General features: G+C 38.8%; 1 protein-coding gene across 1 annotated transcript in view; it reads right to left on the minus strand.

Moving 5' to 3' along the window:
• Nucleotides 1–4,342: 4,342 nt before the first annotated feature.
• Nucleotides 4,343–17,665, minus strand: part of LOC101850820 (flagellum-associated coiled-coil domain-containing protein 1) — a 55,359-nt gene continuing 42,036 nt past the window's right edge. The window contains exons 5-16 of the mRNA XM_005102769.3: nucleotides 17,112–17,227; nucleotides 16,026–16,052; nucleotides 15,272–15,296; nucleotides 14,950–15,011; nucleotides 13,551–13,648; nucleotides 12,745–12,897; nucleotides 11,682–11,785; nucleotides 9,552–9,623; nucleotides 8,583–8,672; nucleotides 7,293–7,402; nucleotides 6,456–6,555; nucleotides 4,343–4,777 (exon numbers count right to left, since the gene is read on the minus strand). Of these exons, the coding sequence (XP_005102826.2) occupies nucleotides 4,481–4,777; nucleotides 6,456–6,555; nucleotides 7,293–7,402; nucleotides 8,583–8,672; nucleotides 9,552–9,623; nucleotides 11,682–11,785; nucleotides 12,745–12,897; nucleotides 13,551–13,648; nucleotides 14,950–15,011; nucleotides 15,272–15,296; nucleotides 16,026–16,052; nucleotides 17,112–17,227 (1,254 nt within the window). The 3' untranslated portion in view covers nucleotides 4,343–4,480. The remainder of the gene's footprint in view (nucleotides 4,778–6,455; nucleotides 6,556–7,292; nucleotides 7,403–8,582; nucleotides 8,673–9,551; nucleotides 9,624–11,681; nucleotides 11,786–12,744; nucleotides 12,898–13,550; nucleotides 13,649–14,949; nucleotides 15,012–15,271; nucleotides 15,297–16,025; nucleotides 16,053–17,111; nucleotides 17,228–17,665) is intronic.

A 17,665-nucleotide genomic window follows, 5' to 3' on the forward strand; every position in this document is an offset into this window, starting at 1 on the left:
GGGGGCTGTTGGATATTTGGTAGGTTTGTTGTTGTTGGTTTTTTTTGGGGGGGGTTGTTGTTGTTGTTGTTGTTGTTGTTTATCATTTTGTTTAGGTGTTTCTTTTTTCTGCTTGTTTGGTTATTGTTTAAGTTTATAGGTTTATTGTAGTAAACGTGAGCCGTTCTGAGACGGAGGGGTCGTGTGTGTCAACAGGCAATTAGGGGAGACAGCACGTGTATTATTTCGAGAAATTACTATATACGGGTTAACCTCCCTTGCTTTGGAGTTGGTCCACCGATGAAGACCTGTAAGCTTTGCAAACAGTCATATTTTTATAGTACTGTTTGATTAATATAAGTACATAGGTGAGGGGGTGGGGGCAGAAAGTGGAGACGAAAGCAAATGAAAGAACATTGATAGAGAGCAAGAAAGGAGGTGAGAGGAGAACATTTTAGAGTAGAAAATTTTCCGTCGCTATCCGGATACAAACCTGGGACCTGCTATTAAATGAGAGGAGAACACTTTAACCACTAGGCCACGAGAGACCTCTCCCACACGTACATTCACAAAGAGGTAACTCGCGGGCTCTCGTGGCCTAGAGGTTAAGGTGTTTGTCTCTCATTCAATAGTTCTCGGGTTCGAATCCTGAAAGTGACAGAAGTTTTTCTTCTCTATAATCGTCTCCTTTCACATCCTTTCCTGCTCACTAGCAATATTCTGTCGTATGCTTTCACCTCCACTCTCTGCCCCCACCCCTCACCTCCCTTGCCCCATCCTCTGGGCTCCTGACTCTTCTGCAGCATTTCTACTGCAACTCCTTGGCTCCTTCTTACTGTTGTCTTTCAGTCACACCCCTGATCTTATGGTAGGAAAGATCTACACCTAGCCTTCTCAGACAAGGGCGAAAAATCTTGGAGGTCCCATGTGCAAGTTGCGCACATTAAAGATCCTTTGGTGGCCCAAAATCGAAAAAAGTAGGCTTCATCCGCCACCCGGGCAAAATTCCAAAATTTCCTAACGACTGAAAATGTTTAATGTGTCCCACAAACTCATTTGACCTTATGCAGTTGTGAGCGCCATAAAATATATACCAAAACAAAACATGTAAGTCAAAGACATAAAACAACATGGTGAATTCATTATACATTATTTTTTATTGAATCATCAAGTAACCAGTTATGGCTTTTCACTACATTAACAATATTAGTAGCTGCAATAATGAAGCAGAAAAGTACAGTACAATAAAATGTGACCTGTCCCAATGGTTCAGTCCATTGGGTACATCAAGCTGAACAGCTAAAATTGCCAAAAACACTTGTTGGGTCTAAAAATGAGTCTTCTTTTTGTGTTGCATTTTTAGACTTTTGAATTACTTTTCTGATGGAAAAATCTATTTAAAAATCTTTAAAATTTGCTGTTAAATGTGTTTTTAAAGCTATTCAGGAGAATGTCTTTGTTTTGTGTTGGAGGTATTTGTCAATCTTTGATAGCAAATATCTCAGTATTTTGCCTCGGACAACATTGAAGCATTCCAAAATAGAATTGAGCGTCATTTCGTTCAAAAGTATCGTATTAATTCGATATTGGTGACATATGAAGGGAAATTATGTCCTTCTTGTATCAGAACTAAAATTTCAAATGATGAAATCTGTACCTAGTGGACCAAACCATTGGAACTCGTCACATATGTCCTCAATGACAGAAAAGTTGATATCAGATTTGATTCGACTTACATTCCACTCCAACAAGAAGTTGAGAAAAAATTTTTCTACTGTAATCATTACAATGATCTGCTAGTATATTTTTTCACTTTAGATAAACTTTTCTTTCGCACAATCACACCCGACGTTCTGCTTCAGAGCAACAAAACAAATGCAAGGCAGCGTGGTGAAATCAGGCGCTTGTCAAAATAATCAAAGTGAAGAAACGGGCATTTTCCCGCAAGTTTTCTAATTTTTATCTATTTTTTTTCCTGGCTCAACAACTTTTATATCCGTCTAAAAACACATTTCTGTGTGGACATTACTGAAAATATAGATTAAAGGCACAAATAATATCAATTTTCAGTTTACAAGGACTCTCAAGCTATGGAAATTACAAAATTTTGGAGGCTATTTTCTCGCTAATTTGACCTCTGAGACCAGGCGATCCTGACCTCCTTCAATCGCAAATATCTCGACTTCTATGCAAAATAGATGGATACTTTTTTCACCGAAAGCAGGGCAAATGAACAGGCTTAAAGATGATATCAATGACTCAATACGTCCAAAAATTGACGATGGCCTGACTCCACCACATTGCAAGACAAATGGTCGCTTTTAAGCACAAGGGGGGCTATCCCGAAAAATGATGTTTTGGGAAAATCAAAGTTAAAGTCTTTGCCCCTTGTTCAGTTTCTTTAAAAGACAAGGAGAGTTTTCTCAGTAACTAAACAGATATACACACCAATGACACCAAACTTTTCCTATAGGTAGGGCATGCCCACTTTTGGTGGGTGAAGGTCAAGATTTCTGGAAACCCCCAAATCTGGGTGAGCTCGCTTGTCCTTAAAAGTGACCAAATGTCCTCATTGACAGAAGTTGATATCAGATTTGATTCGACTTACATATCACTTCAACAAGAAGTTGAGAAAATCTTTTACTACAGTAATCATTACAATGATTTGCTTGTATTGTATATGTTTCCCGTTCAATAAACTTTCCTTTCACACAATCACACAAGACGTTCTGCATCAGAGCAACAACAAAATTTAATAGCCATAGCTAGATCTCTTCATGAGATTCTTTAGGCAAAAACAGAACGATAAGAAATGTATTTTAGTTTTAGTAGTTTCAGTAAGGTTTTTACGGCGCTCGCAACTGCTCCAAGGGGTGGATGTCAACAGAGAAGTCCAAATGGGGAATCAGGCTTACTCTGCTCACCACTCTAGCCTCAACAGCACAAAGTCTGCTTTGACTATTAAGGCACCCCAGAAATAGCAGTTCACAAGAGAGTGAAAAACATAAAAGAAGTAGAAGAAAATGACGAAAGTAAGGATAAGGAAAGAAAAATAAGCAGTTCCCCCTATGTTGTTTCGGCACAGTATGAGCATGACATTGACAAGTCAGCCCATTTAAAATTCTACTGTGCATAAGAACATGTTAATGTCTCCCCTTTGGGAATGGCCTAAAGACACTTCAGTCAGTGGCATTGCCATGGGAGGGGGGGGCGATAAGAAAAGGGAAGGACAAAAGAGAATGGACAAAATAGAAAAATGACCTACAGTGCAGCCTCTCTAAAATGACATCGTCGGGACCAGACAAAAATGTCATTATAGTATAGACAGTTGTTGTTATAGAGAGGCAACCAAAAATATTACTAATGATATATATAAGGAAAAATTCGGGCCCTGGGCACTATGTCGCTATACAGAGGAAGTCATTATATTGAAGGTCATTATAGAGAGACTGCACTGTACTTTTGGCATCCTGTTTACCACGTCACTCCACACCACATATCTCACAAAAACCTCCTCTAAGAAAAAATGAACATTTTGCTCAGCTCACAACAAATGCAATGTACATTCAGTCTAACAGAATCAGACAGGCGTCAATGGACTCATAGCTATTCTCTTCACTTTGACTAGCACATAAACGAAGGGGTTTTTGATTAACCAAAAAAAAAAACTTTCATTTTTAATTTGAGATGAAGCCCGCATAGGTTGGGTTCAGGACTTTACATCTTACTAGACATATACAGGTCTTTGCATTGTCTGAGAACTTGGAAACACTGTAATACTCTTTAAAAGAAGAAAAAAAAGGAACGGAAGAAAAGAAATATGATTCATACATTATGTCAATATCACGAGTGTCGATAGATGTCCGTTCGCCTTGCATCGCCTTTTATGAAGGGTTCCATCTTAAGCACATGCGACGTACCAGAAAGACAACAAACATCAAAAAGTAAAGGATATGTTGAGAAAGGGGGTGGGGCCATTGGTTTCCACATGGTTAATAGTATTAATACTTTTTAAAATTTCCTATCTATTTCAATTTTCTAAAAGTTAGTACAGTAGTTTTATTCTTGCTCACACATACCTGCAAAAGGGACACAAGGAAAAATCAAAAGCTCAAAATGCAAACACACATTCACAAATATAAATAAAAACACACATACACACACACACACACACACACACACACACACACACACACACACATACATGCGCGTGCATGCACACACAGTTTATATGGCCGCTTTTAAGCACAAGGGGGCTATCCCGAAAAATGCTGTTTTGAGAAAATCGAAGGTACAGTTTTCTCTATAACCAAACAAATAATAATATACACACCAATGAAACCAAACCTCTCCTATAGGTAGCGCAATGCCCACTGTTAGTGTAGGTCAAGGTTTCAGGACACCCCCGAAATCTTGGTTAGCCTGCTTGTCCTTAAGAGTGACCATATGCAAGTGCACACACACGTTAATACACAAACCACACACACAAACAAACATTCGTTCAAAACTCCGACATAGACTTGAGTAGCTCTTCCTTGCTCAGCTCCCTGACAGGGCCTGAGAACAGCTCTGCCCTCATCTCCTCTGTCTCTGGGTTCGAGTCTACATTCACATCAGGTGGTATGAACTCGCGCTTCGTGGGATGGGCGTCCGTCTCTCCAGCAGTCACGTGAGCTTTGTGCGTCTCGCTGCGTGTGCCGGGGGCACTCAGGGGGCGTGTCTTCCCGCCACGTATTTTGTCCAGCGGACCGCCCACAGCTAGGTTCACATTGGCACGTTGTTTGGATTTGATCAGTGTCTGGAAGGAGAGAGAAAAAAAAGGGAGAAAGCTGATTAATTTCTGAGATGTTGTGCAGATAAAGAAATTTGTAAACTAATAGAGTATTTCATCATAGTCATGGTTGTAGCTGTAGCAGTGGAAATCGTAGTAACAGTTAGTAGTAGCTGTACTGCTGTAAGCTGACAAAACCACTTTTTCTTATTTACTGCTGTTTCGAGAAAAAGAGGGGGTTTTGTCAGTATAACCATTGAAAAATAGAATGCTTCCTAAATTTGAATTCTAATTAAATTTTTTTTTTAAACGAGTCAGTTTCATTTTGATTTTTTCCTTTTCACACAAGAAGGGTAACTGATCAGGCTTTCGATTTAGCGAAAAAACATTTTTGGCGCCAAAAACGCAAAAAGGCGTTCTGTCAGCTTACTGCAGAGTAGTGGTGGTGGGACTATTATCATCACTATCATTCGTCACTGATGTTGTTCTAGCTGCTATTGTTACATAAGTTTTTAGTGTCAAAGAACATCTTTAGTTTTAGAAGAGGTTTTACAGCGCTCGCAACTGCATAAGGTCATAAGAGTGCCAGAAGATTAGAGCTGTTACAAGAGAGTAACAAACATAAAAAAGAAGAAGGGGAGATAAGGACGATAGAGGTTTGATAGGAAAGAAGAAGCAAACCCTACCAGAGCACCCGCCAACCACCCACAAAGGACATTTGTACATCGTGTTCAAAAACGTCTATACATAGTGTCAAAGGATGTCTGTACACAGAGTCAAAGGACGTCTATACAGAGTGTCAAAGGATGTTTATATAGAGCGTCAAAAGATGTCTATATAGAGTGTCAAAGAATGTCCATACGGGATGCAGAAGATGAGTTGGGCAGAAAGTGAAGATGATGTGATAATGCTGACATTGCTTAATAAACAGTAAGGGCCAACTACTAAACGACATAATCATGTCCAGTAGGGTTTCAGAAGTTTTTCTGTAAAAAAAATTTTTTAAGCAAACGAAGAGCAAAAGCTCTGCAAGTACTGACTAGATAAATAGTAACAGCATCAACAAGAACTTATCACAACAATAGTAGCAATAAAATACATACTACACACAACTCCTCCCCCCCCCCCCCCCCCCCCCCCCCCCCGCCACGGGACGAAAAAAGACAAGATAATGACAATAAAAAAACTAGCAGCAACAGGAAAAAGCAAACATGATCGCTTCACCAACAGAAACCAGAACAATTTGGGAGGCAGCGTGGGGAAATCAGGCGCTCGTCAATACAATGAAATCAGAGAAATTGGCATTTTTGGGGACCGATGGGCAATATTTTTCTTATTTTCTTTTTTTGGCTCAGCATCTTTTCTGTCCACTTAAAATCACATAGTTGTGAGGATTTCACTGAAAAACATTGATTAGAGGTACAAAAATTCTTAATAGTCAGTTTCCAAGGACTCTCAGGCTATGGAAGTTACCAAACTTTGGCAGCCATTTTCTCGCTAATTTTACATCTAAAACCAGGCGACTGTTACCTCCTTCAATAGCAAATATTTCGACTTCTCACTCAACATAGACGGACATTTTCTTTACCATAAGGAAGGCAAATTAACAGGCTTTAAGATGATACCAATAACTCTACATGTCAAAAAGATCGACAAGCGCCTGATTCAACCGCGTCGTGACACATATATTATAACAATGACATACCTCCATCGCTTCTTTGGCTGTCTTCACCCTCTGGGAAGTCTGGTTGTCTGTATTGGATTTTTCATCAAACAGTTCTCCGCATTTTTGGACAAACAAGCGCCTGCGGGAGACACACAGACGCACACCCATTGTCACAAACATTATATAATATTATGAAAACAACAGTGGAGAAATGATCAAAGTTACATTTTCAGGTTTAGAGAATATCAAAACTTACAGTTTGACACCAACAGTACCAAAGGCTCATATAGTGAAAAGTACCAGTTTACAATGCTGAAACCGTGGTAGATTTTTTTTAAATTAAAAAAACCATGGTAGCCCAAGAAACACACTTTAAAAATTCAAAGAAGTTCATCAACCATTCAGCTATCAAACAGAGTGACTTCCTTTGATTTCCTTCGGTGCAGTGCGTCCATTCGCTGTTTAATTATGTTTAGCGTGCCTGGTTAAAGTCGCCAGTGGTACTGTGAGTGTTAATCATGTTTGACTTTGAGAATTAATCTACTACATTCTCTTTTGAAATAAGTTCCTAGTGCAAGATCCAACCAGTCATATGGTCTGACAGTTTTTAAGAGCAAGCTTTGAGAACTAGAGGTACAGCTTAAAGTAATACATGTAGTTAAATGATTTCCACGAGCATCCAACATGCATTTTTTATCTCCCTTCCATCCTTCCTCCCACTCCCCCCCCCCTCCCCCTCTCTCTCTCTGTCTCCCCCCCTCTCTCTCTCTCTCTCTCTCTCTCTCTCTCTCTCTCTCTCTCTCTCTCTCTCTCTCTCTCTCTTTCTCTCACTCTCTCCCTCTCTCTTTCACACAGACACACACACACACGACCTACTTGAGTTCAGTGTTCTGTGTCATTAGTTCCTCCAGTTTATGTCTGTACTTGTCATCCACTTGCGCTACCCTCTCCTGAAACCTCTCCTCAAAATCCATCAGCCGCACTTTCTGAAAGGGCCACACATTTATAGAACAAGGGTCATAATTTTTTTACTGAATACTTTTTATTCAAAATCATCAAACTGACGCCCCATTCAAACAAATCAAAAAAAGGAAAGAAAAAAATTTATGCTAAATTTGAATATTACTCCACATACTGTTACCACATCGATCAAATTGCAAAGTAATAGACAATTTTAAAACATTTCAAAGTGTCTGAGATGTATTTTCAGCAGAAAGGAGAAACAAGTTATAAACAGACCAAAATAACTGAGCAGCAAGACAAGGTTAGGCCTCTATTATGAAAAGGGTCATAATTTTTCCTCATTACTTCTTGTTTAACATCATCAAACTGAAACTACATTAGAACAATTTTTTTTAAAGCAAAAACTGCGCTAAATTTGAATAAAACGTCCCGATACCATAACCATAGCTTGCTATCCATTTACACAATTAAAAAATCAGCGAGGTGTAAGCAATTGGTTAAAATTTGAAATTTTAGGAGAGAGACAACATTGGTTCAATCTTTCAACAATTGTACCTACTACATGTATCTTTTCATGCTTCTTCCATCATTAGAATGTGAGTTGTTACAAAATACTTCTTGAGCAACTTATACCACAGATTAAGAAACTGCTGTAAAAATCTTGTTCAAAAAGTTGAAATTAGTGCATATGTGAGGCATCGTGGTGAAATAAGGTGCTCGTCAAAGTAACAAAATTGGAGAAAAAAGCATTTTCCGCCAGTTTGGCAATTTTTATCCAATTTTGATTTTTCGGCTCAACCCCAATTACATCCATGTAAGAGTACATTTCCGTGTGAATTTTCCTGAAAAATTTTGATCAAAGGCGCAAAATATGTCATTTTTCTGTTTGCAAGGACACTTTCGTTATTAGAGTTACAAAACTTTGGCAGTCATTTTCTCGCTAATTTCACCACTGAAACCAGGCGACTACATTTCATTCAATAGTAAATATCTTGACTTCTATTCACACAAGATAGGTGGGGGGGTTTTCCCCTGAAAGCTATAAATAAGCTTTCAAATGATATCAATAACTCCACATGCCCAAAAATAGATGAGCGCATGATTCCACCACGTCGAGACACATTTGTACAGCTGTGCGACAGACCCATAACCGGTGCAACCATCAACATTCCACAGAGAGCGCCACCCGCCCCCAAGTCTCACCGCATCGGTCAGCATTCTCGTGGTACTGGTCAGTTTGATGCAGGTCTCGTTGTACGCCTCCTTCAGCTGATCCAGCTCGGACTTGGTCTCCTGGGGAGTACAGAATGACTCATCACTGGTCTGTTTTTAAATTAATCAGATGAATATTTGGAGTAATTTTCTTTTAGTCAGAACACAACGTTTTATGTTACTGTTGTATGTTGTACTGTACTGTAAAGCGCTCAGAGCCTGTGTTTTTTAATTAATCGAGGTTGAGAGCTATATAAATGTCATTTATTATTATTATAACGTCAATGAACTTTTAATGATTCAACGAGGTTGCAAGTGATGATGACATCAACTGAAATGAAAAGGAAGACACAAGGCAGTGATATAGAACAGAATAAAATGATGAGTGAGTGCACTGACAAATGAAACTACACGCATGAGTCCCCAAAGGACGCAGAGAGATAATGATGATAGGGCATGAACTGAATAATATGAGTAATACTACTAATAGGTTACAGGGAGGAGAAACGTAACAGGGGTGTGAGGAGAAAGTAAAGGACTTTAAGAACACAGACAAATATAACAGGGGCATGAAGAGAAAGTAAAGAACACAGACAAATATAACAGGGGCATGAAGAGAAAGTAAAGGACACATACAAACATAACAGAGGCATGAAGAGAAGAGAAAGTAAAGGACTTTAAGAACACATACAAACATAACAAGGGCATGAAGAGAAAGTAAAGGATACAGACATATTATATGTGTCATGACGCGGTGGAATTTTTTTTCTTCATGAGGGTGTATCAGACTGAATACAATAACCAAGTGTTGCCCATTTAGAGGACAGAAGTTTTTAACTTTGAACACAAAAAGTGAGTCTTAATGATCAGTACGTTTGAAAATGCATTTGAAAAGCAAATATCTGAAAAGGAATAATACATCGGAATCATCTTTTCTTTATCCAAACTTGTCTGTATTACCTCTAATTCTGCTGTTGTTTTCCGTAATTTTTCTATATCACCAGCAGCATTAGAAAATCTGCGTATCAGGCTCTGAGGAAAAAAATAAATTGAGAAAAATTAAGAAACCACAGTTGCTATGGCTATAAGAATGATTAAGAACTTTTCTCTGCACAAACAATCTTTTTTTTTAATCGTTACTTTGATTTGAACATAATCTTATTGCAATAAACAACCCTTTGCCCATTGCAGAGTACTTACAATTTGATTTCATGCAAAGGTATCATTGAAAAGTAATTATCATAATCATTAGCGTATTTGCATGCATACAATAATTTTGGTTCCTACATATTTTAACAGTGTTACAAAAGAGTAACAAACAAACAAAAAAAAAGAAAAAGGAGAGATCAAGAAGGTAGACGTTTAGTAGGGTTGGATAAAAGGAACAGCCGCTGTCATTTCAACGTGAGAGTGACATGTTATTGGCTGTTATTACACAAAAGCAGCTAAATTTGACAAGACAAGAAGGCAGAACACAAAATGTAAACTCTTATAATAAACGAGGGGGGGTTCAATAAGTCTTTGCGTCTGGGTATGAAGGAATCATAGTAGAGTAATGAAATTTCGCCAGCCTTTAGACAATTTCTTTGGAACACACCTTGTAAATTTTCAGGAAAATCCGGTGATAATAAGGCACTAGTCAGCGTGTTCAGTGATACAATAATCAGAAAAGTTTGTTTTTCCTTGCTGAAGCTGAGCCATGGAGTCTGTTGAGTATTTTTTATACTTGCAAGGAAAATCCCCTTCAAACATTTTTCAGGAAATAGACCAAGTTCAAGGTGACAAATGTCCTCATTATAATACTATGACACACTGGATAAGAAAATTCCAATCTGGATTCATGTCAGGAACGGATGAAAATCGTGAATGGTGCCCATCCTTTGTGGTAACTGAAGAGAATGAATCCATAGTGAAGAAAATGGTTTTACAAGACCTACGTATAACTGTTAAACAGCTCTCAAGTGAAACAGGAATCTGTGTAGGGTCAATTGAAACAATTCTCCATGACCATGGTAACATGAATAAGATGTCTGCACGGTAGGTACCCTGTGTTTTGAAAAGTGAGCGAAAGAAGCAGAGCGTTGAGTCATGCAAAACTCTCCTTCAAATTGAGTCCAGTGACAAAAATTTCTTTAAAAACATGGTGACTATTGATGAAACATGGATTCATCATTTTGATTTAGAACAAAAAATGTCTTGCATGCAATGTAAAATCCATTCTTCTCCCTCAACAAAGAACGTTAAGGTAACACCGTCAAGTGGAAAGGTCATGCTGTCGAGTCTCTGGGATTGTGAAGGTATCATTATGACTGACTACCTAAAAAATGGAAAAACAGTCACAGGAGACTACTACTGGGGTTTGTTGATAAAATTGCGGTCCAAAATGGTGAGAAAAAGGCGTGGAAAACTCTGTAATGTGGTCCTCCTACTGCATGACAACGCTCCTGCGCACAGGGCACAACAAGCAGTCCAGACAGCAGAACAGTGTGGCTCTGACATCCTGCCACACCCAGCTTATTCACTAGATCTAGCCCCCCTCAGACTTTTTTTGTTTCCTAATAGTAAAAAATCACACAAAATACATTGTTTCCATGACAACGAGGACGCCATTAAAGCTGATGAAGACTGGTTAGGGGCCCGTTCTGGGCCATTTCTCTCTCAAGGAATTTTGAAGGTCAAAGAGAGGAGGCAGAAATGTATTACTCTGCATGGTGACTATGTAGAGAAATGAAAGTATGTGTGCCAAGTTGCAAAGTTCTATCTTTATTCCTTCATATTTAGACCAAAGACTTCTTGAACCCTCTTCAGACTTGAATTACATCACTGAGACATACAGCTATAATTATTACTGTACCAATAACATCAGTAACAACAGCAACAATGACAGCAGTTAAAGAAACAACCATAAATCCTGTAATAACAACTGAAATAATAACAGATTCACTTTTAAAATACAATAGAAAAGTTAAGGTAATAACATATAAAGCAAACAAAAGAAAACCAACAATAATCAAGTAGCAAAAATAAAACAACAGTAACAACAACAACAACAAAAAAGACCCCTCACGGCATACAAGTACCAGAACCTACATCCATCTCCCTCTTGTTCTCCTTACGGAGAGCTTCCATGGCCTTCGAGTGCTCTCTGTTCGTGCTCGCCATCTCCTGGTTCCGTTCTTTGGTCAGTCGCATCTCTGGGGGGAAAAATGCCCAAAATTTGGGATTTTTAAAATTTTCAAATGTTGTGAAAGAACCCAACTAGATATACTAGACACGAGTAAATGTCCATCATTTTGAAGGTCTAATCTAGAGAATTCCAGGTGTTGCTGGTTTATTCTTAAGTCTAACAGGACTGCTGACATGCTGGCACCAACAAAAGTAAGATTTATGATGTTAAGAAAGAAAAGAAAAAAGGTGTATCACGACGTTGTTGAATAAGGCCCTCGTCAATTTTTGGGCATAACGGGATTGGTATTATCTTAAAGCCTGTTTATTTGCCTTCCTTTTGATGAAAAAAAAATCCATCTATCTTGAATAGACGTCGAGACGTTTGCGATTGAAGAAGGTGTATGTCGCCTGGATACAGAGGTAAATTTGCGAGAAAACAGCAGCCAAAGTTAGGTAACTTCCATAGTTTTAGAGTCCTTGGAAATGAAAACTTACAATGTTTGTGTCTTAATCAACGTGTTCCATTAAAACCCAAACAACAAAGTATTTTTAAAGACAAAAAAGTGTTGAGCCAAAAAACAAAAATTTGAAAAAAATTGTCAATCAGGAAGAAAAATACCATTTCCTTCGATTTCATTATTTTGATGGGCGCCTGATTTCAACACGCTGCTTCACATATGTAATAATAATCTTTTTTAATGGCATTTGTGTAGCGCATCCCCCCACTCGACAGCAAGCTCTGCTCACTTTACACTATATTACGTACAAAAAAATATAAAAAATTAGACACACTGAGTGGGTAGTTGGCGGGGACTCTGGTGTAGTTTGCTCCTTCTTTCCTCTTAAATGTCTATCCTCCTGATCTCTCCTTCTTTTTTGTGTTTGTTACTCTCTTGTAACACATCTAATCTTCGGTACTTAATATGACCTTATTGTGTTGAAAGTGCCATAAAATTGTTACTAAAACTAAGCTTAAAATACTCACTGAGATCGTGCAACGCCTGCTGTTTTTCGTCGGCACACTTCTGCTTGAGCTCGGCCTCTCGGCTGTTCCACTTGTCGGCAGTCTCCATGTGCAGCGTGCTCTTGTACGACTCAAACGCCCCCTGTAGGAATTCTATCTCCTTGGCCATTCGAGCTGGTGGGGGGTTACAAATGTCAATGGCAATAACAATAACAATATCAATAACAAGAAAAAAGATAATAAGAAAAAAGTACACATGTAATAATATAGTAATAAATGACAGTAACAACGACAACACAATAACAATAACTTTTAATAATTAAAATATAAGTATAATAATAATTATAATAATGAATAACTAGGAGGAGGAGGAGGAGGAGGAGGAGGAGGAGGAGGAGGAGGAGAACGTTTTAAATGATAATAAAAATGATAAAAATAAAAATGTTCATAGAAATAATCATTATCGTTTCCGTAATAACAATGATCATAAAGGTTATAATTGTAATAATGACAATATATCTGATAACAGGTTTTTTTTTATTATTGCGTGGTAAAAAAATATAATATTATTTTTATTTTTAAAAGAAGTTTTTCCACTTTGCACTTTAGTTGAAAAAAAGGGGAAGTGAGACCAAGCAAGAGAAAATCTCACCACTGAAATTTAAAAAATACCCCCCTCTCCAGCCTTGAAATTTTTAAAACATCAAATAACCCAAAAATTACCCAGCACCAATGGGTTGGAATTTTTTTTAAACCCTCAAGAGAAATAGAATAAACTAAAAGTAGGAAGATGTGGGGAGGTGAGGTGATAGAGGGTAAGCACTGACCGATCTGTTTCTCCAGGGAGGCCTGTGCCTCTCTGTGGTCCTCCTCCATCTGTCGCTTCTGTTTCAGCATGTCCTCGCGGTGCTCCAAGTCCATGTCCCTGGGGAACACAGTCGAGCGCGCCATAAAAAGGGATCAGGATTAACTTGGCGGCCATGCACAATTAGAAGATGAAGAAGAAGAAGAAGAAGAAGAAAAAGAAAAAAAGAACAAGGAGAAAAAGTAGAAGAAGAAGAAGAAGAAGAAGGAGAAGAAGAAGGAGAAAAAGAAGGAGAAGGAGAAGAAGAAGAAGAAATTACACTTTTATTGATCCCAGAAGGGCAATTTGGTTTTACAAAATACATACATACAATACATACATACATACAACATACACACACACACACACACACACACACACACACACACAGAGACAGACAGACAGACATACAAGTTAACTCTTTCCGGCTGTATCGCCATTATATCGGCTGTGATAGCCTACCTCAGTTTGGTTTAGTTTTAACACGATCCGTCATTTATAATTACTGTATATTGCTCTTGAAAAACTCGGAAAGGATTTAGAAAATGAAAACATCAAGTTTCACTTTGTCAAAGCATGGGTTTGGGGAAAAACGAGTGAATTAGTTCTTGCGGTCTTGCATCAACAAAACGATGTAACTGGACTCAGTATAAATTTCAAAACTCAAACAAAAATTGGAATATTGCTTTCAAATAAAAAGCTGCGCATTCAGAAATTTAAGGATTACACTCTTGGCCTGTATAAGATAAGATAGCTATGCTGATTTGCTTTCACAAGTTTGGTGAATGTAAATTTTTCCGTCAAAATTTATTTTTCTCATCACCATCGCCATTTCTAACCCTTCGAAAGCATACTTAGTTCAAAAGTAATCCTTGCTTCATTCAATTTTCTTCAATTTGATACATCATATTATTATGTTACGTTTTAAGTGATGGTCTTCTATGAAGTTATTTTGTACACCACCTGCATAGCCAAATCGAGCCACAAGTTAATTAGGTCTAGACCCCCAAAAAACTATGTTAAAATCGTCCACAGTGTAGAACCCAAAATGTTTGTCTTGTCTACCAACGGGATAACTAACTACAACACAAAGATTCTTATCGGGCCAAATGATGGTTAACTCTTTAAACCCCATCAGACGCTGTGTCCGATACTAGTGACAACTGTTTCCTTTAATAATTTAGTGCTAATCTTTGCTTGTTTTTTGGGAACTATTACCGAACCAAGATTTTTAGTAATGACTAAGCCTTTGTTTCCAACCTTTAGAAGTTGGAGACAATCTTTTGGGGTTATACTGAGACATACTGCATCTGGTTTAAGTGACTGTAGAAAAAACTCTGGGAAACGGTGGAAAAACTCTTGGTTTAAAGCGTTAAACTTACCGCACATGTTCCTGATGGGTGGAGGTCATCTGGTCAACTTTATCCTTGAGGAACTCTTCAGACTGAGAGTGGGGATGGGGGTGTTACGGGGTGGGGAAAAGTGTAGACAGAAAATAAGACTAAAGATTTGAATATTATTATCTCATATAACTAAATTTTAATATGTCTCAAAATAGGTGGCAGTGACTGAACATTATGCACAGAACAAAAAAGAAATTATGTAAAGTAAATATTCAGTGTGTTAGTCAAAAATAAATTAGCGATCAATGTGTCTTATGCTCATAAGTTGCAGGCATATATTTTAGGAAGGTTCAATTCCTACATAGTAGACCGACTTGCGAAAAAATCTATACACAAAAACACACATATTATACACTACATGACACAGACACACACAACACACACACACACACACACACACACACACACACACACACACACAAACACACACACATACATTATCACACACAAAAAAACACACCAAAAAAAAACATACAAAAAATACACACATACCGCATGCGCTGACAAATAGATTACTATATAGGAAATGTAGCTAACGAACAAAACAGTGCAGGTCAACCTCTAATGTATTTGTCTGGCATAACTTCGGTTAATCATTGTTTAATTATGTAATATTAATTACACTGAAGAAGATTATAATGGTGATGACGATTGATGAGAAAGATGATGATTACTAGATACAAAGTTGAGGTGGAAGAGGAGGAGAAAGAGGAGGAGGAAGAGGAGGAGGAAGAGGAGGAGGAAGAGGAGGAGGAAGAGGAGGAGGAAGAGGAGGAGGAAGAGGAGGAAGAGGAGGAGGAGGAAGAGGAGGAAGAGAGGGGAGATGAGGAAGAAGATGATGATGAAGAATGCAGAGAAAGATAACAATTACCAAGTACTGAGTAGAAGAGGAGGAGGAGGAGAATGGTGATGAAGAAGTTCGCCAAGTAATATGACAATTACGAACTCTAAATTGAGGAGGAGGAGGAGGAGGAGGAGGAGGAGGAGGAGGAGGAGGAGGGGGAGGAAGAGGAGGTTGGGAGGAAGACTGTGGTCGGGAAACAAAACAAGCCTACCTCTCTGGGTCTCCCTGTGGCTTTTTTCTGCAATACAAAAAAAAATTGAAAACAAACGGGGATGAGTAAATTACGTGAGGTCAACAGATATGACAGCTATCTGAGGTGGGGTCTGCCTGAGGGGTATGTTTAAAGACAAGGGCCAAAAACAGTGACCCAAAACAGGTTGCTGCACAGGTTTTTCAACCAATTGATAGGCTCTCCTAAAAGCAGAGGAATAGTCCCCCCCCCGAAATTAACTCATTCCACATTCCTTCAGAACACAAAAAGAAACTTCGATGTCCGTTTTCCTCAAATTTTTTTCTAAACTAATAAACAGTCATTATCATCCAGTTTCAGATTTGCTACAGACATCGGTGATCATTGTTCTCCACTCATTTCTTCTCTCGGATGATCTTAAAAAAGCTACGTTGCCCTGATCTTTCCAATTTACCCATTTGTTTAGGTTCCCTAAGTAGGTTGCTCTGGGCCTATCCCTGCCTCGTTTGCCTTCAATTTTGCCAGTGAGAGTCAGATGTTCAAGACCCTTTGTCTATTCAAGACCCTTTGTCTATTCCCAAAAACTTCATTTGTCGTTCCTGATTGTTTTTACTAGTGAGCATCCCTCGGTGCGCCAACAGTTGACCCAGTTGTTTCATTTCAGTAAAAATGTGGTGAAGTTATGTGAGATACTTTTTTAGCTTTGTGGTAGATGATTCTGTTACAAATAGGGCTAAAAAAATTGCGTAGCCCCCAGACATTGCCATTTCAAAATATTGATTAAATAATAAGTATTTGGACAAATTAGAAGTAGTTTTCTTTTTCTTTGAGAGCATTTCTTTCTTTCCCTTGATGCATTAAAAAAAATTATGATAGCTTTCAGTCTTTTTTGTAGTTAACGCTTCAATGTACCCCATATGTGTCAGGCTGCAATGGTTCTTGGATGAAAAATAGCACAGGTTCAAGTGAGTTAACCTGCTGTGAAGAGAAAACAGGCCTACGATTTGTAAGAGTTAAATGAACCTAACAGTGTAAAAAGAGGCGGCTACACCTATACAGTTCCGGGGGAAGGGTTGGTTGGAAGGGGGGGGGGGTTGTTTTCATTACTTATTATTCTCCTCGAAGATCGGATCGAAGAACTCGTCCTTGATGGTCACATGACACTTGGTCTTGCTTCTGGACAGGATGTAGCCGGGCCCCACCACAAAGGGAACCAGTGGAGTCTGAAGAGAGGAGGCAAACACAGAACGTTGGTACATGAATCAGGGGGGAGGGTGGGGAGGGGGGGAGGGTGGAGATTGAGTTCGTGCCGGTAAGTGGGGGGGAGGGGGAAGACTGGGGAGTCTTAGTTTTAGTTTTAGTAAGGTTTCACTGCGTTTTTTACTGCATAAGGTCATATGAGCGCCAAGAGGTGGATGTCAACAGAGAAGTCCAAACGGGGAATCTGGCTTACTCTGCTCACCTCTCTAGTCTCAACAGCAGAAAACCTGCTTCGACTATCAAGGCACCGCAGAAATAGCAGTCCACAAGAGAGTGACAAACATACCAAAGAAGTAGAAGAAAGGTGACGAAAAGTGAGGGTAAGGAAAGAAAAAGCAGCAGTTCGCCCTATGTTGCTCCCGCACAGTGGGGAGTCTGTGTTGGTGGGGGTGGGAAAAAGG

This window comes from Aplysia californica, unplaced genomic scaffold (genome assembly GCF_000002075.1).
Source record: "Aplysia californica isolate F4 #8 unplaced genomic scaffold, AplCal3.0 scaffold00339, whole genome shotgun sequence".
NCBI classification, from domain to species: Eukaryota; Metazoa; Mollusca; class Gastropoda; order Aplysiida; family Aplysiidae; genus Aplysia; species Aplysia californica.